The sequence below is a fragment of the Xiphias gladius genome, chromosome 14 (genome assembly GCF_016859285.1).
Source record: "Xiphias gladius isolate SHS-SW01 ecotype Sanya breed wild chromosome 14, ASM1685928v1, whole genome shotgun sequence".
NCBI classification, from domain to species: domain Eukaryota; kingdom Metazoa; phylum Chordata; class Actinopteri; order Istiophoriformes; family Xiphiidae; genus Xiphias; species Xiphias gladius.
Genome location: NC_053413.1, coordinates 23,476,940 through 23,499,812, shown reverse-complemented (window position 1 = coordinate 23,499,812; position 22,873 = coordinate 23,476,940). Strand labels below are relative to the sequence as shown.

The 22,873-nt window shown below is 40.9% G+C and overlaps 1 protein-coding gene across 1 annotated transcript in view; it reads left to right on the top strand.

Annotated features, from left to right (window-relative positions):
* The window catches only part of lig1 (ligase I, DNA, ATP-dependent), a 48,711-nt gene that overhangs the window by 6,496 nt on the left and 19,342 nt on the right, over positions 1 to 22,873 (top strand). Inside the window, 16 exon segments of the mRNA XM_040144478.1 lie at positions 1,294 to 1,487; positions 1,489 to 1,669; positions 1,830 to 1,938; positions 4,672 to 4,758; positions 6,333 to 6,389; positions 7,135 to 7,193; positions 7,923 to 8,036; positions 8,205 to 8,371; positions 8,776 to 8,852; positions 9,058 to 9,149; positions 10,522 to 10,621; positions 10,869 to 10,954; positions 11,894 to 12,009; positions 13,794 to 13,889; positions 18,113 to 18,223; positions 21,069 to 21,140. Coding sequence (XP_040000412.1) covers positions 1,294 to 1,487; positions 1,489 to 1,669; positions 1,830 to 1,938; positions 4,672 to 4,758; positions 6,333 to 6,389; positions 7,135 to 7,193; positions 7,923 to 8,036; positions 8,205 to 8,371; positions 8,776 to 8,852; positions 9,058 to 9,149; positions 10,522 to 10,621; positions 10,869 to 10,954; positions 11,894 to 12,009; positions 13,794 to 13,889; positions 18,113 to 18,223; positions 21,069 to 21,140 — 1,718 coding nt within the window.

Here is a 22,873-nt window from a genome sequence, read left to right as displayed (position 1 = left end):
CAAATCGCGTCCCGTGTTGAGACCACTGCCAGCAGTGCAGATGCATAACCGCCTCTCACGATGATGACAGAATGGAAAATTAACTGGTGCCTGTCAACTGTTGGAAAGTTGCACAAATACCTTCGATACATGGTAAAAAAAAAAAAAAAGCGGGGGAAAAAAACAAGCTCACAACTTATTAAGTATTTTATTAATAATGATTATTTTGTAAATATCTCAATATTACCATCTTGTAATATTGAGAGATATTGTCATTTTGAGAAAAACAACAAAAGTGACAAATATCCATAAAAACCTGTCCCATTTAACATGGTTCTTATATCCCTGCAACACCGACACTGTCCTCTAAAGATTCAAATGCAGATATTTGCTGTGTGTATGAATCCTACGGACGTATTTAGTGGGTTTAACGCCTGTGTTGTGTTGTGTAGTGGACTGCCAGCATCACTTTCCTGCAGTGGTGGCAAAGCAAAGCATTCACAGCATCTCTCCTGCATAAATGCTCTCTGTGCCTTCCCAGGGAAAAGTCCAGAACAAAAAGAGAAAGTAAAGCTAGCAGAGAGGCAACAGGTGCCGTTAGTCAAATAAAACAGTCACTAAACATTTTGTTAGACACACATTTCCTTTTACAGGAAAGTACTCTTTACAGGAGCCCTGTTCATAATTAATTGCAACAACATACACACTTCTACAGGCAAAAATCCCAAACAATTTGAAATTGCATGAAACTTTTTTCATAAAAAGTATTGTCGAAATAATGGCATTTCCGAGTAGCCTTGAGGGCAACACGCGCTAATGGTGTCTTGACACATGTCACGGTGGTTTGATGTGCATCGGCTTGACAGAAAATCAGCCATTTTTATCAAATTCGCTCCCCAGATTGGCAGCAAGTGTACCCACAGAAGCACAGCAGACTGGGAAATGGCCTCTGTCTCTTTTCTGAAATTGTTCAGTAAAATAACAAAACCACCAGTCGTTTTAACCTGCGGATGAGAAAATTAAAGATTCATGTCTGGCTCCTCAACCAGTCAGTATCATGACCCCAGCGCTTTCTGCTGGGACTCAGGGAAAAAAGGTTTATAAGTTTGTCAATAGTCATTTCTCTCTTAGCTGACTCTCAGGTGAAAGGTAAACCCTCAAAAATATAACCTGCAGCATTTATTGAAGAAGGCTGTTTTGCTGAAAACCATCTTCAAAACATGGGCTCGTAAAGAAAACTGGGTTGTCCTCAGAAAACTTGCTGGCATTTATGTCTTCAGTGACTCCACTCCCTTTCTCTCTCCACCGGTTTAGGGAACACCAGTGAACCCATGGAGCAAGGAGCAAAGGAAGAAAAAGTTGAAAAGGCTGTGCCAGGCCGACCCAGCCCTATGGATGAGGTGGAGCAAGAAGAAAGAGAAGGAGAAATGGCCAAGCAGGAGGGAGGCGGGTGGAAGAAGAACTCTGATGAGAGAGAAAAGATGAAGGAAGCGAGGAAAAAAGAAAAACGAAGCAAAGGAGAAGACAGATGATGAGAGAGGCCCTGCCGTTGCCAAGGAGGAGGTGGTTGAAAAGGACACGCGAGAGGGAAAAGAGAGCCCGAAAAGTCAAACGGCGAAAAAGCAGAAAGAAGCAAAAGAGCAGAGAGATAAGGAGCCGGCCAAGAAAGCCCCCATCAGCAGTTTCTTTGGTGAGGAGAAATTTGCATAGCTTTGTGCTTGCACAAAAAAAGAAAACACGTCTGTAAATGCTCCGTGCTTTTAACGGTCAGGAAAGATGGCAAAATAATGCTCTGCCGCAACCCCTGCTCCACCTTCACCTCTCTTTTTATTAATTAATTTTTTTAATAGCTCCCAGAAAAGCTGCAGTGAAGACAGAGAAACCAGACAAGAATGAAGGAGAGAAAAAGACACATGCAGAGAGGAAGAGTTCGGCGGAGGAGATTAAAGGCACAAAGGGGTAAGGAAAAAGTAGCACAGGAAGTTACAGACAGATGAGTCCTGATAGGCCGGAGGCCTCACCTGCCCGTGTGTTCTCTAGTCTGGCTGAATCCAAATGTCCGGACTTCACTGCACTTGCAGACTCGTGGACTTAACAGGCAGTTAAAGTCCAGAAAGTCCTCGAGTGCTTAGGGCAGTCCAAATCCACAATTCTTCACCAGACTTTGCTTGGAGAACATCAGTATGGATGTGACGGTGGTCGAAAACTTTTTTTTTTTTTTTTTTTTTTTTTTTCTTTTTTCTTCATTCTTGTCGTAGAAGTTTATTGACGTAGTAGGGTTACACATTGGACAGAATAATTTAGATTTGTAATAATCTGCAAAACTAGAAGGGGGGGAAAAGGTTGTGTGGTGTGAGGGTCTTCAGTTGAGGGTTTAATGTTGATTACGTTGGTTGGCAGCTCATGTAAAGGGCAAATTTGACTGTGATTTCTGACAAAATCTGTTATTGCTACCATGTAATGCAGCAGACCTGCAAATATCATTGCTCTGCGGTGAAGTTAGGTGAACCCTTAGGTGTTTTTTTTTTTTTTTAATTTGGTATACTGCTCCTGACGTGAGGATGATAGTTGAATCGTAACAGGTTCCTTGATGAAATAGAATGCGGTTACTATTTTACTTTGCCATGTTTACAGTTGAGCACCAAGGGGTGATCTGTGCTCTCGTGGGCCAACGTCACAAAAGTAATAAATGCGTAACAAGGGAAAAATGTTGACGGGCCAGTCATGAGTCATTTTGTCACTTGTGTAGCGTCCGAGATGCTGCGTCGGCGTCTTCCTCATGAATGGCGCGCAAGGTAACGAGCAGTTGTTGTGCCAGGTGCTCAGTTTTGTTCCCAAAACCCCCTGCCTGTCAGGCCAGGCCATTATTGGAGTAATATCAAAGTAACCATTTAAAAAAAAAAAAAAATAAAAAATAAATTAATAAATAATAATAATGTTAAAAAATTTAAAAAGAAATTCTAGTTTGAATTGGGCATTAACAATTTCTCTTAAATTTTTTGGGAAGTTAAGGTTATGGGCCAAGGAAGACGTGATCATTTTTTGGTATTTTTTTTCTAATCTAGAGTTTGGAAAGCTTACTCAACATTGTGCGACAGGATATTTTTAAAATATTTCTGTCAAATTGTAAATATTTTCTCATTGATATTTGCCACATAAAGTATATCGCAAGGTTGTCTGTCACTCTGTCGCGTATTTGGATGCAGATCCAGATGTAGATCAATTTTTTTACACATTTTCTATTATTAAAAAAAGAGAACGCAGTCTCTGCAGAGGTATGTATTCTTAAATTGCTTAAACCCAATACATTTTTATGTTTATTAATTATTAGAATTACCATAATGCTTATGGTATGCATAGTGCTTTTATTACACGTTAATAAACCAGTAGCCGCAGCAGCAGCAGCAACAGCAGCAGTGTATTACTGCTTTGTCATTTTGAGGTCACGTTAACTATTCCGTTCTAAACTATTTTTAGCTCTAGAAGAGAGGAAATGCATTTTTCATCCTCGTAACTATTTATTTTTTTATCGCTGCCTCGTGTGCAACAGTGTAGGCGTGATAGGCATGGCATAAAAAGGAAAGTTCACAGTTCCTTGTAAATGAATTCAGTCAATGATATTATTTTTAGTAATGACTCTCGCTTTTTGCAGCTTCTGCCAGGAAAAGAAAACCTTATCATGTGTACATGTTCCTTCAGTAAAACACTTATCTAATCAGTACTTATCCCATAAGAATAAAACTACTAGAACAACTTGTTTCCTGACGTGGAAAATGCACTTGTATCAAATATGTTAAACTTTTCCTAACAAGTAGTGGTAATTTTCTATAACTTATGAGCTGAAAAAGAACGTTTTGCTGTAAGTTCAACTTCTTCTAGTGTGAACCAAGAGAAACTTTTAAAAATATCTTCCAAAGTATCTCATTGTTATGATAATAGTGTGCATGACTTTCCAGTCTACAAAAGAGTTCTCAGTTGGCTTCAGTTGGCAGTAACAGCTGTCACCATCTCTCCAGTGTGACACTAATTTGCTCCCCTCTTCCTCGCTGCGTTCCTCCGCAGCAGAGTCAGCTTCAGGAAGCGACAGACTACGATCCCGTCCAGGCCCAGGGCCTATCATCCGGTGGACCGCCTGTTGGAAGCAGGGCCAAGTAAGCCGAGCCTATTTTTTTAATCTTATTTATTTTTTTATCGCTGCCTCGTGTGCAACAGTGTAGGCGTGATAGGCATGGCATAAAAAGGAAAGTTCACAGTTCCTTGTAAATGAATTCAGTCAATGATATTTTGTGTGACTCTCGCTTTTTGCAGCTTCTGCCAGGAAAAGAAACACTTATCATATTGTACATGTTCCTTCAGTAAAACACTTATCTAATCAGTGTTATCCCGCAAGAATAAACTACTAGACAACATTTCCTGACGTGGAAAATGCACTTGTATCAAATATGTTAAACTTTTCCTAACAAGTAGTGGTAATTTTCTCTTGAGCTGAACTTTACTGTAGTTCAACTTCTTCTAGTGTGAACCAGAGAAACTTTTAAAATATCTTCCAAAGTATCTCATTGTTATGATAATAGTGTGCATGACTTTCAGTCTACAAAGAGTTCTCAGTTGGCTTCAGTTACAGTAACAGCTGTCACCATCTCTCAGTGTGACACTAATTTGCTCCCTCTTCCTCGCTGCGTTCCTCCGCAGCGAGTCAGCTTCAGGAGCGACAGACTACGATCCGTCCAGGCCAGGCTATCATCCGGTGGACCACGCCTGTTGGAAGCAGGGCCAGAAGTAAGCCGAGCCTATTTTTTTAAATTTATTTATTTTTTTTTTTTACTCGCCCTATTCGCCACTCATGTCACCCACCTTATGCAAAAACGTCTCAGAATATGTGGAGATGCTAGAAGGTACTCATTTTATAGCACCTTCAAACACCTTTTGACTGCACACCTGTCGTCCTCTTTAGGGTCATTTCCTATAACTCATTTGACATATTGCCGCTGCTGTCGAAGAGTCTCCAAAAATATTAACTTTTTGCAAACAGCAGAACGTTTGTAACACTGACAAAGAGCATGCACATAATCACATCTACCCATCCACCAAGTACAACCTCTTGAACACGGGAGAGTAACAAAATTGGAGAACTGGAGAAAGGAAAAACAGAAAAGACAGGGGGGAAAGTATTTTATATAGCCCTTAGTAGTGTATAGTTATTCTATATATAATATTAAGGTCAGCACTCGCTTAAACCTGCCTTCAGATTTAGTTGGTGAAAACATGTTTCCATCTCTGAGTAGCAAGGTGCTTGGCCAGTAAATCAGTAAAAGCCAAGACCTTTTGCAATGTGACACAGAGGTTACAGTCATAGGACACACACATAAAAAAAATCTCTAATTGGATTGGGCATGAATTGGGCATCAATCTTTTTCATCCAGTCGAGGAGAATGTTATCCCAAAGTAAATACAGAAATCACAGCCTGTCTATGTGTGGATTGTGATAATTCTGGTCATTACAAAACTTGGGATGCCAGTGTGGACGGTGCCTATTGTGGCATGTAATTCCCGTCTTTTCCTCTGCCAATATTTTTTAACCCGCCAATTCTGACTTTCAAACAGAGATAAAAAAAGAGGCCCAGAGCTAATATTCCCACCGTCTACCATAAAGAAACTCTGAAGAAATAAAATGTTCAGACCAGGGAAGTGCTCTGACTTAGAAATGGAAAGTCATGAAAAAATCGTGGAATTTTACATCAAGGCCATGGTGCAAATCACACTGCTTATACCAGACTTAGACTTGAGTCAGCCTCTATACTGTGTACAGTCTTGTGGTGTGTTTGTTTCATCCCGTTCTGAATTCCAGATGGAGTTTACTGCTTCTGAACAGTGTGAGGTAACATGTCAGTCTCAGAAAATTCACTGAGTTGACTTTCAAATGATTTTTCTGATTAGATATACCCTCTGCCTCTATAATGCAAACAAAACTCATCTGCTACTCTGGAGGAATATTAAGAAAAACAAATGTTGATAGTTATTTGATATACTTCGTAGACTTAAGAATTTAGAATATTTGAAATGCAGTTAAATCTAGTGGTTCATCTAAAAAAAAAAAAAAGCTCTACAGAAATAATTTTTTTTTAACATATCTTAAAGGACACCGTTTTCCCACCACGGCAGCTCTGACCTTTGTCCCCCTTGCCGTTGCTCTCATTTCGTTTTGATAACCCAGAACCGGAGCTCATTCTACAGTTGCACTAATTTGTTAGGTGCTCTGATCAGTTGAGTCAGCTAAACGTTGTCGGATGTAAAAATAAAATCTGTCAGTGTGGAAATCTTCGCCTGCTAACCACGCGCTCGTCACTCTCCAGAGTGCCGTACCTGGCGGTGGCTCGCACCTTTGAGAAGATCGAAGAGGACTCTGGCAGGTAAGAGCTCCATATGGAGGGAAAGGTGTTTTATCCCAGATTGAGGTAAATGCCGTTTGGGAGAAAGTGATTGCTAAATATTCAAAGGATTTCCATATACCAATGCATTTTTACAAATTTACTACTTGGGCTTTCTGTTGGCATTTTTTGGAGTTCCAGCCAGAGACAGTAAGGAAATTGGATTCGTTTTTTTTTTTTCCTGGAGAGGCAGGGAACATGAAGAAATTTTATAAATAGGTCAGTTTCTATGAATATTAAAGAATGTGCTTTAACAAATTTTTTCACAACTCGGTTTGATTTTGATTTTCAGCTTTTGGCTTTTGTGACTTAATTTACAACTTTTGAGCTAAAAAAAATTGAGGAGAAACCAACAAGGAATACAATCTCTGGTGAAGGGAATGCATGTGATTCATAGCTTTAGGAAACCATGTAGATCACACGTTTTAAAGGATGATGTGAAACTTCATCAAGATTCTTACCAACAAATTGAAAACACATTTCACAGACTCCGTTTTTATCTTTTGAGGATATTAAACTACAGACGTCCCGGTAAAGTCTTGTATTTTTCCCACCTACTGCAATTGATGTTTCATAAATGAACTGTTCGCCTGCCTCCTGAACTTCCATTTCCAATTAAAACCTCGGGACAAATCTCATTTCCCGCCTCCCAGTATTTACAGAATAGCTTTAAAATTCGTTTGACTTGTCCTCCTTGTCTCAAAGCAATCCCAATGTCATTTCCTAGGCTGAGAAACATCGAGACGCTGTCGAACCTGCTTCGCTCTGTGCTGCTGCTCTCTCCAGGTAAATGGTGTTTTATCTCTCCCATAATGCATGCTGATGTCGCTACACAGGCAGCTGGCTGCCAGCCACTCTATCAAGGAGATGATGATGAAGCCAGGTTGGACATAAAAGTGGGAGGATGAGTCAGTTCATTGGTGTGTGTGTGTGTTTGTTAGTGCGTGTGCGCGCGCGCGTCTATGAGCATGTACTTGTGGGATTCCAATGATTTGTGTGTCTTTGTGTTGTTGTTGTTGTGTGTGTGTGTGTGTGTGTCTGTGTGTGTGTGTGTGTGTGTGTGTTTTTTAAATTTGTGTGTGTAAGTTTCTCTTTTTTCATATGCTGTTTGTGTGTGTGTGTGTGTGTGTGTGTGTGTGTGTGTGTGTGTGTGTGTGTGTGTGTGTGTGTGTGATGTCTTGAGAGTGTGTGTTTCTGTGTCCTCATGTCCATGTTTGTGTGACACGACTGAGAGTGTGTCTATCCATGAGCCCTTGGGTGTGTCTGTCTGTGTTTGTTTGTGTCTTGAGTGTGTTTCTGTGTCTGCATGTCCATGTTTGTGTGTCGTGTGTGAGTGTTTTTCGCTGTCTCAGAGTGTGTTGTGCCCCGTGTGTGTCTTTGCTTCTCTTTTTAGGCCTGTATTTTTGTGCTGGTGTCTTTCTCTCTGTATTTGTGCATGCTTATGTATTCAGTGTAATAACATTGTGTGTGTGTGTGTGTGTGTGTGTGTGTGTATTATTTATGTTCTTTTTCCAGATGACCTGCTGTGCTGTGTGTACCTGTGTTTGAACCAGCTGGGTCCTGCCTACCTGGGGATGGAGCTTGGCGTTGGAGACACGGTGCTGATGAAAGCTGTTGCTCAAGCAACTGGTAATAGGAGCGCGCATACATAAATAAACACACACACAGACACATGCATAACCACTCTTCTGCCCCCAAACACTTGCCTGTGCATCCCAGCCTAACTGCTGATGCCACCCTCCTCTGCTAATCAGCCGGCGAGGCGGCTGCTATTTACCGTCTTGCTCTTGTTTCCAGGGCGACAATTGGACAAAATCAAAGCAGAGGCGCAGGAGAAAGGAGATTTGGGCCTAGTGGCCGAGAGTTCCCGTAGCAACCAGCGCATGATGTTCCAACCAGCCAGTCTGACAGCAGGGGGCGTGTTCAGGAAATTGAAGGAAATTGCCAGCATGAGTGGAAACTCGGTGAGCCACGGCATAACGTTTTCATTAGGGGAGAGCGGGCTTGAGAAAATATTGTTTTCCCTCTGTGTGCCGCTCAGTGTCGGGGTCAGGGAGAGAGGAGAAAGGAAATGTAAATGTGATTGTGTGTTGAACAAGGAATTATTAGTTCATTTGTCGACTTCAGTGGAAGGGGGTCATTTCTCAGCCTTTGAGTTAGTTGTCACCTGGCTGGAATCTCTTAAACAATTAGCTCCTTTTTCCTCCCTGTTGCTACTGGGAATGTGTGGGGTTTTTTTTTCTTCTCCCCCCCCAGACACTCTGGGTGAAACATGGACTTTGTACTTGCTGGTGACCTCAGTTTTTTTTTTCCATTCTGACATCTCGCTCTTCTTCTGTGAATCTCAATTTCCTCCCGCCTGCCTCAGGCCATGAATAAGAAAATCGACATCATCAAAGGCCTCTTTGTGGCGTGCCGCTTTTCCGAAGCCCGCTACATAGTCAGGTAAAATAACGCGCTCTCACACATACACAGACAGGCTCGACTGCGTGTGTGATCACAGGCACGCACACGCTTCTGCATGTATATAGACACGCAGATGCTGCAGTGCCTTCTTACCTCCGCGTGTGAATGTTCAAGCATGTAGCTGCTGTCAAGGGCAGCGGGTGTCAACGCTGACTGCCGTTAATCTTGTGGTTTTGATTGACAGGTCCCTTGCTGGGAAGCTGCGGATAGGCCTGGCCGAGCAGAGTGTCCTATCAGCACTCAGCCAGGCTGTGTGCTTGACCCCACCTGGACAAGGTAGCCTTGAACTTTAAAAGAGATGTAAAAAAAAAAAAAAAAACCCTTCATCTCAACAGTAGTCAGGGGCCCATATGTACATTGAACCAGTTTTTGCTTGCTGTTATCCCTCCTCCTGTCCATACTGACCATTAAAAGACCGCTTCCTAAAGCAATTCCAATGTAAGTGATGGGGGACAGACTGCTGAAGCCTCACATTGGCTTTATATAAACTTTCAAATCACACACATCAGGGACTGTTGATTTTTGTCCCCCATCTATGGAAAAACTGGTGCTTCACCAGTTTCCCGTTTCCTTGTTTAAATTCAAGTTTGCAGACTTTTTTTTTTAATGTTTAATGAAATGCTTCTGTACCTGTGGTATGATGGGAGATCTCACTAAAGGAGAGGAAGGCGGGGTGTTAGAGCAAGCAAGTTTTATTAATAGAGGATTGTTAAAGCAGTGTTAAAATATTCTTTGCATTCATTAGAACTCTTATCGATGAGTTTTGATCAATTTAATGTGTTAACCAAACCGATATATGATCAAATGTGTCCCTCATAAGCTCGTTTAAGTTAAAAAAAAACAACAACAAAACAAAACAAAACAATATGAACACAAACAGAAATTATGTATGATGTAATTAGGTGTTGACACACGTTGTCACCAATATGTTGCTGCATTCCTCACTTTCAGGAGGAGGCTTTGCAGCCTCTCTCTCACCACCTGCTTTCAGCACTGATCTGACCTGCTCTCGCCAGCAACACCGACAGCAAATTAGATAAATGAATTCCTGACTTATTAGTATTCGTGCCTTATTCTCGACTGGAGGTACGCTTTAATAAGAGTCAATTAGACCAGAGGCTCGGTGGGGAAATTTGCATTGATCTGTGGTCTGGTCTGGAAATGTTTTTCTTATTATTTTTATTTATTTATTTCACCATTATTTTATCAGGCTAGTCGACTAAGAGAAACTTCTTTGCAGGGCTGAAGTGAATCATTACAATTAATAATTAATTTTAATAATTCAGTGTTCAGTCATATTTTATATAAAACATAATTATTAATGTTAAACTGGGAAACAAAATAATTAATTTGGCCTTCAATCTTATATATCTTAAACGTTTCAACCACAGTGGGACTGGAATTGCACCTTTAGGGTTAGTTAATTGCAAAAAACACAGAAGTGCAGGTATACATAAGTAATTGCACTGCTTCAAGTCTTGTATATTCCCTGGCCTTTGAAGTGCCTCCGAACTTTCAACCAGCATATATATATATATATACACACACACACACACACACACACACACACACACACACACACACACACAGATGTTCTGCCACTTACACAGATCTGCTTGAAATGCACCTTTTCCCTCCTTCCTTATAGGTTTCCCTCCTGCTGTGATCGACGCAGGGAAGGGGATGAGCGCTGAGAGCAGGCGGGCCTGGATCGAAGAGAAGAGTCTCATTCTCAAACAGACTTACTGGTAATTGAAGCCTAATCAAACCCCCCTCGTTTCACTTTGCAGTCTCTCCACTGCGCCACTAAAGTGCCTCATCCACATTAAGCCCCGTCCCTCATTCTCCTTCACTCTTTCTGTTCACTTTCATTTTGGATGATATTGATTTTTTTTTTATTTAATTTTTTATTTTCTCTCTTTCTTTCCTTTTTCTGTTTTTCTTCCCAAACACCCTTGTTTGTCTCCCGCTCACTCCCAACGCTCTCCCGTCCAGCGAGATGCCCAATTACGACATCCTTATCCCTGTTCTGCAGAAAGAGGGCATAGACCAGCTACCCAATCACTGCAAGCTCACTCCAGGTAAGCAGCCAATCGGGAGGCTGAAAGGTTATTTAATTCAAAATTGTGACTGGTGTGTGCTTATTGATCTGTTCAGTGGAGGTGAGTCAGTTATTTTAGTTGAGTCATTTATCACAGAAAGACAAGATACCACTAAACCAAGGATTAGCACCCAATTACACTGTTGTCAAGCTATTTGTGATAAGGAGCTTTGGTACCAAGGTAGGAAATTAATACCAGTTACCATCTGAACGCTACTAAATTAGGAAACTAAATTGGCCGCTGTTGGTCAGATAGAAAAATCAAGCAGCTATTGGCAGGTAAGCAATCGTTATTCAGAGGGCTGTTTTTTGTTTTTAAAATGCATTACATTTAAAGGAGCGGGTGAAGTTTTGGATACCACCAGCCAGTTTGGATGAAACGTTACTGTCCTGTCATATCTGGCTCCATGCTCTATGAGTTGCAATTAAAGGAATTTGTTTGGTATATTTCATGATACCACTCCTCTACTGCCTTTGAAGCTTAAATTAGCAGCGCAGCCCAAGGGGATATGTGTCAAAAAAACTTTCGCATTAGGGCCAAATGAGAATACAAACAAACTGATTTCGACTGTGGTTTTGTCACAGAAACAGTTGTGGGTGTGATGGTGATGTGTCATTTAGGCTAATTTCAAAGCTTCTGGGTTTTCTGTCTAACGGATCTGAGCTCTACCTTGCTCTCATAACCCGGAGGCCTGTTAGTGGCCTCTCCAAAGTGATAAAAGGAGAAAAATTCTCCCCTGGGCTAACTCACAATTAGTTTCTAAACTGTTTAAAATTCATGAAAAATGCATAACCACATTTTTTTTGTTTGTTTTTTTGTTTTGTTTTGTTTTTTGTAATGGTTGCTAGGTGTCCTGCTTTTTTTTTTTTTTTTAGTTGTTTAATTCCTCCAATTCTCTCGCCACATTTCTTCTCCCAGGTGTACCGCTGAGACCCATGTTGGCTCACCCCACAAAAGGTGTCGGCGAGGTGATGAAGAAGTTTGACGAGGCGGCGTTCACCTGCGAGTACAAGTACGACGGCGAGCGTGCGCAGGTGTGTGCTCTTCTGTGTGCGTGTAGGTGGCAATGTGACAGAGTGCCGCTGTTTGTTTTTCTTGCGTTTTGGCAGCGAACATATGCCTGCTGAATTTTGTATGCATATACCTTTTGGCTGTGTTCTTTGAGTATGAGGTATTGCTGTTCTGTGACTCTCGCTGTGTGCTCACTTGACTGTGTGCATACATGCATGGTGTTTCTGCATTGTGTGTGTGTGCGTGTGTGTGTGTGTCTGTGTGCCTATTCTTCTAAGATAAACAGTAGTGCTGCTTTTGCCCCAGGCCTCTAGGCAGAGCAAGCTACCTCTGCCACTGTAGACCAGGGGAGGAGGGGGTGGGTTGGAGATGGCGAGCAATGAGGAAAGAGGCCAGTGACAGTGAAGGTGAGACACATAAGAGGCAGAAGGAGATGAAAACAAAGACACGACGGGAGACAGCAGTTGGGCTGAGGAAATTTCGAGAGAGAGACACAAAGAGCCACAGCGAGACAGACTGTAATGTAAACCCCTCCAGCTGTATTGTTAATTTTGGACAGTCATGCCAATAAAGTGCCTTTGAACTGAGCTGAATTGAGTAGAACAGAGATGAGCAAGGAGAGAGAAACAGAAACAGAGAGGGAAGATGGAGAGAGAGAGAGAGAGAGAGAGAGCAAACCCTATGACGTCCTCCTCTTTCTATCTAAATTTTCACTCTTTTCCTCTCTCTGGTCTCACTGCAGTGGACTTTACCTCAAACAGCCAGTAGGGGGAGTCAGGATACACCACTCACTTAAAAACTCCCTGTCTGTGTATGTCTCTGTGTGTCTGTGTGTGTGTGTGTGTGTGTGTGTGTGTGTGCGCGCTCGCACACAGTATATTGTATGTGATTGTGTCTGTTCAGATTTGGTGAATAGCCAAAGGTAGTTAGTGTAGTGTGGTAGTTGATGAATCAAAATAACTATGTATGTGTGGAGTTGTTTCCCTTTATAATCAGTCAGTGAAATGTTTGTGTGTGTATTTCGTTTCATTATTATATATATCTGATGTGATACCTTTTGATCAATAGAAAAAAGAACTGTAACCAGAGTCATCTGTTGTCCCTGGCCAAATTGATAAAAAGGCACCGTGGGAAATGTATGTAGCTAATGTGCACCAAGGAACATTATAAGAAATATTGTGCAACAGCGAGTGCACCATAGTCCAGACAAGTCAATATAAAATGCAGCTGTGAAACACGTGGTGTATATAGCAACAATCCTCATAAAGCAAGGCCAAATGTTATAAAAAAAAAAAAGAAAATTAAACATTAAGTATTTAGTTCCCTGATGCCAGATTCCTATTTTTCAAGTCAAGCTGACTTTACTTATGCAGCCCAAAACAGCATATAACACCCCCCTGTCTCCGTAGAGCTTCGATTCAGGTAGGACTTTGGGCAGATGACGTCCCCTATAAAACAAAGACCTGGCTGGAGGACAGACTACATATACACACAAGGGGCAAAACTCAAAAAACCCTTAAGCGTCAGATGTATTCTCATGACTAACAATATATGTGACTCTGTCATCTCGTAGTCTCAGTCTTTGTGATCATTGTAAACTGGCAGTCAAGACAAAAATGGTGTGTAGTCTGATTTCAGTATCTGGTCATTACTCACACATCCGTCAAATCAGATTTAATTATCACATCTGAGGTTTCACTTGTAAGACAAACACTGCCCAGTTTAAAATCTTTTTCTTTTTTTTTTTTTTCCCCCTCGTTTGTGTTTATTTTATATATGGTATTGCGTGCTTCATTTTAACCCACAGATTCACATTCTGGACAGCGGTGAGGTTCGAATATTCAGCCGCAACCAGGAAGACAACACCAGCAAGTACCCCGATATCATCTCTCGCATTCCCAAGGTAAACCACTCGAACAAACGGAGCGCCGCGGCTCAGCCCCTGGGAGAGGGGCGAGTTGCTGTGAGCTGTTGTTGTCAACTGATGGTTTTTACAGCCGTGTAAAAAACAATTGCACACATTTATCTTGCTCACTCTTTCATTATGCCTTTTTTGCCTCTGTCGGCTTCAGTTTGAAATCCCTCTTCAAAGTTTACTTGTTCCGTTGCCCGTCGTTACCTTTCCTTGTCCCTCTTCAAACGTCAAGAGCCACTTCTAGCCATTAATTTTCCTCTTCTTAAAATTTACAGAGGTGTCCACTAAATATGGAAATTTTAAAGCAGCTCGTCGTTAAAATTCATCCCTGCAATGGCTGTCAATGGGGGGGGGGGCGATCACCAGTACCAGAGGCTTTGGCAGCTGGCCTGGGGTTATCTGAGCACGCTCGCTACCCCGGCACCCGCTGGGGGTGTTTTTTCTGCCTTAGTGAGGAACTGCAATAAAGTAACAAATAAAACTAGATCAGTTTTATCTCTCCACTCTCGCCTTTCTCACTCACTGTTGCTGTAAGTATTATTAAAAGAAATATCCGTCTGGTCCGTACTAATCAGGGCAGGTTATTGAATCAGATCAACTCTCAGAATAGTCGGGGGACGTCACTAATGGGTCCCTTTTGTCTGAATTTATCAGGACATAATTCAGAGCTTATAGGAGGAAACGGGTGTCCTTCTCCTGCACTGAATTTTCAGTTGGCGACTGCTTCCAAAAAAAACAACTAGAGTTTTGTTTTTTTAAACAAATTCAAGAAAAACCTCATGTCTTGATCATTTAGGTGAATTTTATTTTGAAGTAATGTACTGACAAAACTGTTGAGGTTTTAAGAAACCCGTCTCACAGAATGACTAGAAAGTTCCAGTGCATTTCGTTTTTCTGGTCGAACCTACATTTGTGGAAGTCACCCTTATTACTACATACCACCGCTACTTATAAAATCTTCTGAGCTGAGAAAGAAACCGAAAGGGAATACTGTTATGGGGAACAAAGCGCCGTGTTTTAATTAGTCACACAATCTTGATCTTGATATCTCATATCAACAATCAGGTTTTGAATGAATTTTTGGAAAATTTTGCATCTCACTGGATGGTATTTTTTTGCTGTCAAGGTTGTCATGAATTAAGTCCCGGACAAAGATTAGATTTAAAAAAATTGTGGCAAGGATCTATCTGGTGACTCTATTTAGTCCTTTTTTAAAAAATGGATAAAGCTGAGAAGGACAAAAAAAAAATAAAATCATTTCTACATTCCTGTTCGTTTTTTTTCAGATATCATCGCTCGTACAGCTCTCTTGGAGCCATGCAAACTGACAATTCCTGCTGCTTCACATTAAAAAACCTTCAACTGATGAATCGCTCTGGTGGCCCAGACACTGAGCACGAACTGCAGCGTCCCTGGTTCAAGTCCAGTCAGGGACTGGACTCTCGCTTTATTTCCTATCATCTCTCTGCTCTTAACTCTCCAACAAAAGCATAAAAATGCCCCGCAAATAATTAAAAAACCTCTTTCCAACAGCAAACCGGCAGTTCGCTTTTAGTCAGTCACGGGCACTTACGTTTTATTGGGCTGGCCCTGCTGTTGCAGCGGAGCCAAAAAAATAGGTCTACGCAACAAGATATGGAATTATTAGGCACCATTAGATCAGCAGATTGGTTTTAAATATTTCATATCAATGGAAAAAGAAGTGCGACCAGCACACCTCCAACACATCATCAGGATAGGAAAACTTCTTCTACCTCGCCTTGCTTTCCTGTGCCAATAGCTCTGTGCCAGCATGACTTGAATGGCCGTGGGTTTCTTATGGCTCAGCTCGGTTTGAGTACCCCCCACCCCATTGAAAAGCAGTGTTATGTCATGGCAGCAAACAAGCAAAAAGTTTACTTTTCGGTGCTACCTGCCCCTCCTTTCATTTTTGTCTTTCGTTCTTTCTCTCACACCCTGTATCTCATCATTTCAAATAACATCTGCCCTCTCACATTTCCCTCTCACACTGACTTTCATCTCTCTGCTTTTTGCTCTTTTTCTTTTCATAACTTTAAAACCTACATGGTTCTTTGTCCCTCACCTCGTTGCTCCATCCATCCACTTGTCTCTTTCTCGTGTTGCTGTCTAATCATTCCTCTCCTTTCTTCTTCATTACTTCTTGATGCTACCTGTTTGTTCCCTCACCACTCGCTGCTCTCTTTTCACCTCTACTTCTCCTCTCTTCTCACTCTTGTTTTATTCATTCTTTTCTCGCTCTCTTCCTCTCATCTTTTTTCAGCACTTTGATTCTGCCTGTCTGTAATTTCACCTTTCTGGTCTGTCTCTCTGCCTCTTAAACCTTTCCCCTCTCACCACTCCTCTCTCTCCCTCTGCAATCCTTACATATTCACTTTCTCTTCATTGCCTGTTGATGCTCCTCTCTGCTGTCGTCTCTCACCTTTCTTGTTTTTGCTTTCAGTTCCTCTTTATCCCCATCTCCCTTCTCACAATTTGTCTTTCGCACTCTTTTTCAACACATCTCCCTCCCTTTTAAAACTTTTTCATTTTTTTTCTGTCTTCTCTCCCGCTCCTCTCCTGTCTCCTCATTCCCTCTACACTCCTTAACCTGTTTTCTGTGTCATTTTTCTTTTATTAACCTCTCGCCTATGCTGTCTCATCTTTCTGTCCTACCATTACCTCTGCCTGAACTGTAAGGTTTTGGATGGAAAAACAAATAAGCAGACTGCTAATTTGCATTTTACAAGAAAGATGTAGTATTTTTAGATGATGGTATCATTTCATTTCATTTCATTTGTGCTTGAAATCATTTTTCTGTGTTTTATGTAATTTATGAGTCTTAATTGAGTACATTTTATTTATTTTTATAATTTGTGCCCTGAAAATAGCCCATGTCAACTGTTTAAATCGAGCTTTCATCTCAGATATAGATTACTGACCATTAAAGCAGCAGACAATTGATAACAGATATTGCTTAAATTGAAATTTGCCTTCCTTGTCTGACAATATGTTGTAATGGCAGTGTCTGTGTGTGTCAATTAATTCCTGTGAACACAATACATTTATAATGAGTGAAACTCCACACTAACACACGTTTGCTGCATAGAGGAGATGGTCTGATTAGATTTTACAGCACCTTGCTGCATTTTTTTGCATATTAATGAGGGAAAACTTATTTTCCTGATGCTACCGTAGTGCTTTAATGCTTTAAATTATGAATTAATTGTAATACATTAACACATTCATATTGATTCAAATGCGTTTATTCGTAATTAATGCATTACTTAGCCTAATGACCTTTAAGGATAACTGGTTATTTTTGATATATTAGTCTGTTTCCAAACAACCTTTTACCTCCTAATGTGCCTCCTACTCTGAGCTCTGATTGGCTTTCTCTAATCACCTTTAAGATTTCACTTGCTGATCGTCTCTCGGTCTGGTTCAGGTTGTTCATTTTAAACGTTTAAAGAATCCAGGTGGCCCCAAGTCGACAGCGGGACATAAGAGGTTAAGTCTGACACATAAGATTTGGTGTTTTAGATAATAAGCAGCCACTCGGATGCTGAAAATCTTGTGGTGGTGACCTTGAAAATCAGTGGTGTTGGTCAGTATAATCTGGCGGTGAGCTTGATGGTTTAGCCACAGCCTAAACCCTATCAGTTGTTTTGTTTTTTGTTTTGTTTTTTCCTTTTATAATGCAGTATCAAAAAAAAAGAAAAAAGATACCTCAAAACATATCTAGTGAGGCATTTGAGTTTTGGGACAGTGTGGGCATCTGACCAAATGAGGGGGTGTGTTTAACAGTTTGATAACTAGTTTAGTAAGAGACAGCAGCAACAGACATTGCTACTCAAGAGTAGTGATAAATGTAGGGGATTAAAAAAAAAAGTTAATGTGTTGACTCCCAAAGCACATGGCAATAAATTGAGGGCAGCTGCAGGTCCTGAAACAGCCTGAAAATGTCTTTTATACCTGTATTCATGCCTTTTTTAAAAGCTCCAGGTTTAGTCTCTCATACTGAGTTTGAATGTAAGTTTGTTGGATTTACTTCAGTGAAACCTTCAGACAATCTGCTACAGCAGATGTTGCTTATATGCAGATTGGCAAATAATCTCATCTGGCTTTTTTTTAATGATGAAAAACCCTCTTCATCTCGCTCTTGTCTCTCTGAGTATAATCTCTGTGTTGTGTCTTCATCATTTCTTCCACAGGTGAAGAAGGACTCGGTGGTATCCTGCGTCCTGGACTCGGAGGCTGTTGCCTGGGACCGGGAGAAGAAACAGATCCAGCCCTTCCAGGTCCTTACCACCCGTAAGAGAAAGGTATGGTGCGGAGAGGGATGTAATAACATGGGAGGAAAAGAAAATAAAAATGCTCTCTCCGTTTCATAAAGGTAGAGCAGACAGAAAGAAGGGGAGATTGATAAGTAGGAGACAGAGGAGTCAACTGAATGGAGGGGAGAGGGGGGGGGTGGGATTGCAAATGTCAGCGAGGTGTTTTTTCAGTTTTGATCAGAATAATGGCCTTTTCCCACAACACCAGTCACATCAGAGCAAAACTGCTCCCTTTACCCTGTCTGTCCGTCAGCATGATGACATCCTTGTAAATTAGGAAAGGAGAAATGAGAATGCAAAAATGGAGAACTTGATGATGAAAATGGCTGAAAATGATTATCCTGATGATTTTTTTTTTTTTTTTTTTTCTGCTGGATACTGTTACGGCCACTATGAAATCATGATTAGTTGTAATGATGGCTTGATGCACAAACTGATTGTACTGCCCTTCTGGCATTTAGTAACAACCTCAAGTTCACTTGCTGAAGTGAAATATTTCAGATGAAAAGATGGAACCTGATATGGACTAATTAAACATCATTAACGAGCAGCGGGGAAAATAACGAGGGAGAGAAAAGGAGAATGAAGGAGAACGGTGATAAATCAGAGGAGAAATCTTTTTAGGTTTGAAGACTGCAGAGATTTTATTTTAAACACTACCTTTTCATGTCGAATTCCTGATCGCATTCCTTTATCAATGTTCATAAGTTTTAGAATATCATCAAGTGTAGGAGAACTGTACCAGCTCTTTGTAACAATAAGCCTAGCCTAATTGTAAGTTGAGTGTGTACCAAGTGGCGATTTATGCATCACCAAACAAACTAGTTCTTATGTAGAAACTAGTTGTTACTAGCCAATAACTGGTGTAACAGGTGAAACTGAAGCAACACTAAGTTCATGCTAACTTGCTAATACGTCACGCGTTTTTCACAGGAAGAATGAAAGAGATAATAAGCAGCCTAGCAACTCCTAGCAACTGATTTACAAATGACTAAAGTCTTTACAATCTAAGGCATTTACTAAAGGTGCCCTGTGGAGTTTTCTCACAAAGCTTCTGTTTACACTCATTGTTAATCACAAAACACATTGTGCGAATCCTTGAGGCCTAAGAAATGTGTTGAATGCATTTCTTTTCTTATAAAACATTGACCAAAATGACTGTTTTGATAAGTTTGAGAACTACATTGTTTACATCCATGTTTACGTACTAGCAGTCGTCTTCTTCCCTGCCTTTTTTTTTTTTCTGCTGCTGGATACTGTTACGGCCACTATGAAATCATGATTAGTTGTAATGATGGCTTGATGCACAAACTGATTGTACTGCCCTTCTGGCATTTAGTAACAACCTCAAGTTCACTTGCTGAAGTGAAATATTTCAGATGAAAAGATGGAACCTGATATGGACTAATTAAACATCATTAACGAGCAGCGGGGAAAATAACGAGGGAGAGAAAAGGAGAATGAAGGAGAACGGTGATAAATCAGAGGAGAAATCTTTTTAGGTTTGAAGACTGCAGAGATTTTATTTTAAACACTACCTTTTCATGTCGAATTCCTGATCGCATTCCTTTATCAATGTTCATAAGTTTTAGAATATCATCAAGTGTAGGAGAACTGTACCAGCTCTTTGTAACAATAAGCCTAGCCTAATTGTAAGTTGGGTGTGTACCAAGTGGCGATTTATGCATCACCAAACAAACTAGTTCTTATGTAGAAACTAGTTGTTACTAGCCAATAACTGGTGTAACAGGTGAAACTGAAGCAACACTATTTTAACTTGCTAATACGTCACGCGTTTAGCAGGAAGAATGAAAGGGATAATAAGCAGCCTAGCAACTCCTAGCAACTGATTTACAAATGACTAAAGTCTTTACAATCTAAGGCATTTACTAAAGGTGCCCTGTGGAGTTTTCTCACAAAGCTTCTGTTTACACTCAGTGTTAATCACAAAACACATTGTGCGAATCCTTGAGGCCTAAGAAATGTGTTGAATGCATTTCTTTTCTTATAAAACATTGACCAAAATGACTGTTTTGATAAGTTTGAGAACTACATTGTTTACATCCATGTTTACGTACTAGCAGTCGTCTTCTTCCCTGCCTTTTTTTTTTTCGTGCAACGCTACTCATCATGGTGCGTAACCGCCACCTGTAAATCATCGGAATAGTGTAAAACCACTGGCAGGACTTGGCATCGCATCGCTCATTAGAAAAAAACGTTGCTCCTCGGTGCTACCATTGGTCAAAAACTCCACAGGATACCTTTAAGTTTTAATAGTGCCACCTGATTTAGAAAATCATTAGTTTGAAACTAGCTATTAGCTAGGGATGAATGGCTTGACACAAAAAAAACTTAGCAATGGGTTTACGAATAGCCGGCACGACTCGATCCTAGGAAATCAATATTACTTTCATGCAGTTATAGAAAAGTCATCAGCGCCACGGTGGAAACTCTGTAATAAGGCAAACTGGAGAGAGTAGGGACTGAGAGGAGTAAACAAGAGCAGAATAAACAGGAAAAGGTATTGGAGAGGTGAGAGTAGGAGATGGAGTAGTAGTAGAGGTTAGTGAAGTGAGTCGTGGGGCAGCAAGCAATATGCTGGAGGAGCGGGATAAATACGAGGAGGTGCAATGCTGTTAAAAAGGTAGAGAGAAGACGAGAAGGCGGGGTGGTTAACTTTCAAGATGATCGGGAGGGAAATCAAAGCGCTCTTTGTAACAACTCCCAAGGTTGGATGTAGCTATTTGTGAATAAGATGGGTATGTTTGCATATTTTTTGTGAAGGGAAAAATATTAATGTGTGTGTGTTTGTGTTGTTGTTGCTCCCCTGCAGGACGTGGATGCCACGGAGATCAAAGTGCAAGTGTGTCTGTACGCCTTTGACCTTCTCTACCTCAATGGCGAGGTAGGACCTAGTGATGGTTTGGAAAATATTACCCAGAGATCTCTCTCAACGCCCCTGTCGTCATTTAAAACCTACGTGTGTGTGTGTGTGTGTGTGTGTGTGTGTGTTTGCCTGAGCGTGCTCGCATGCTCATCACCCTACCGAGATGCCGACAGTGTCCCTGAATGCCAATGATGGTGCTACTGAAGGCCCTAACTAGATAATGATTGTAATGCTCATTGTAATTCCAGTGGAGTGTGTGTGTGTGTGTGTGTGTGTGTGTGTGTGTGTGTGTGTGTGTGTGTGTGTGTGTGTGTGTGTGTGTGTGTGTCTGTCTGAGACTGTTTCTGAGTCTGTGTATGAGGGATAGAAAGTCATTGGCTTTTTTGAGACTGTGTGTCCGAGTGCGAGTGTGGGTCATGAGTGTTAATTGTGACTGATTGTGGAGTTGAGTGTGTATGTTTACATCCAAATAATGCACAATTTTTTTTAGCAAATTTCTAAAACTCAGCCGAAGGAAATGCAAATAAGTGAAAGTTCCCATCAGCCAGTGCAATGTGAATTTTTCCCAAGTGGTCGAGAACAAAAATACACAATTAAAAGAGAACCAGTAAATTGTGCTGTTTCATTGCTGCATCCCACCTAATATGGCATTTATGTAAATTTTATGATTTAATTTGTCTCTGTAAGCAAATGCTTTGTGTGTTTTTTTTGTTTTTTTTTCCCACCATTAGTTCTTGCCCTTTATTTGTTTATTGTATATTTTTCTTTTCTACTAATTGGAAATGTCCAATTCCCTGTGCACTACAGTACTTATCACTGCTAGCTCTCTGTTTCCTGGAACGGTCTGGTCATGCTTTCCCCACCAGATAGCTCCCTGCTAAGCCCCAAACCAACCAGCAGACCGTAGGACACCGAGGTCATGTCCTTGACACTATTTTGTTGGAATTTGGCAGGTTTAATGACCTGAGAAGGAGTTTACTACGCATACCGCACATTTGTTTTTATGACTACTTTTGACATTTTTTCAGACTAGGTATCTTCACAGAAAGAAAAGAATTTAAAATGATGGGATTTTGTGGCAACGGGACCGTTAACACACCTGTTTGAAATGCGTCAAAACTCATGTGCCCAATGTTTTTCTATGTAAGCCTGAACACCGGTTGTGTGTTGATGCATTTCAATGCGTCAGAATCTGCCACTGCCCTATCTCCCATCACTGGCACACAACAACTCTCCAGAAAAGCAGAATTTTTATCAAGTTGGCTCCCCGGGTTGGTCTCTCCTGGCTAACGTATCTTGACTGTCCGTATAATATATTTCATTCATGCTGTGGGCGTCGATAGTAACGTGTCAAATGACAATCTGCAATATTAACAGCGTGTGTTGCACTCGAGACTATCAAGTAGGGCTATATAATTGACTTAAAGAAAATCAGAAAGTTCAGTGGCTAAATAAAGTGAAAAATCTAATCAGATACTCTCAAAATTGAATTCTAGTCAAAAACTTTACCAGTAGTTTGGGGTGGCACTGGGGGAATTTGGACTTATGGCTTTAGGGTCTCTATAACTCAGGCTATGGACCTGGCTGCCAGTGCTCAAATTCAGATCTGGTCCCTCACTGGCTTCTCACAGATTTACAGTATAGGGTCGTTATTGTTCGTTTGAAGCACAACCAAGCCGTTTTAATTCTTTGCCACTTTTGGTATAGAAAAGAAAGGACAGCAATATGTCGGTGCTGCATCTAAACTGCCA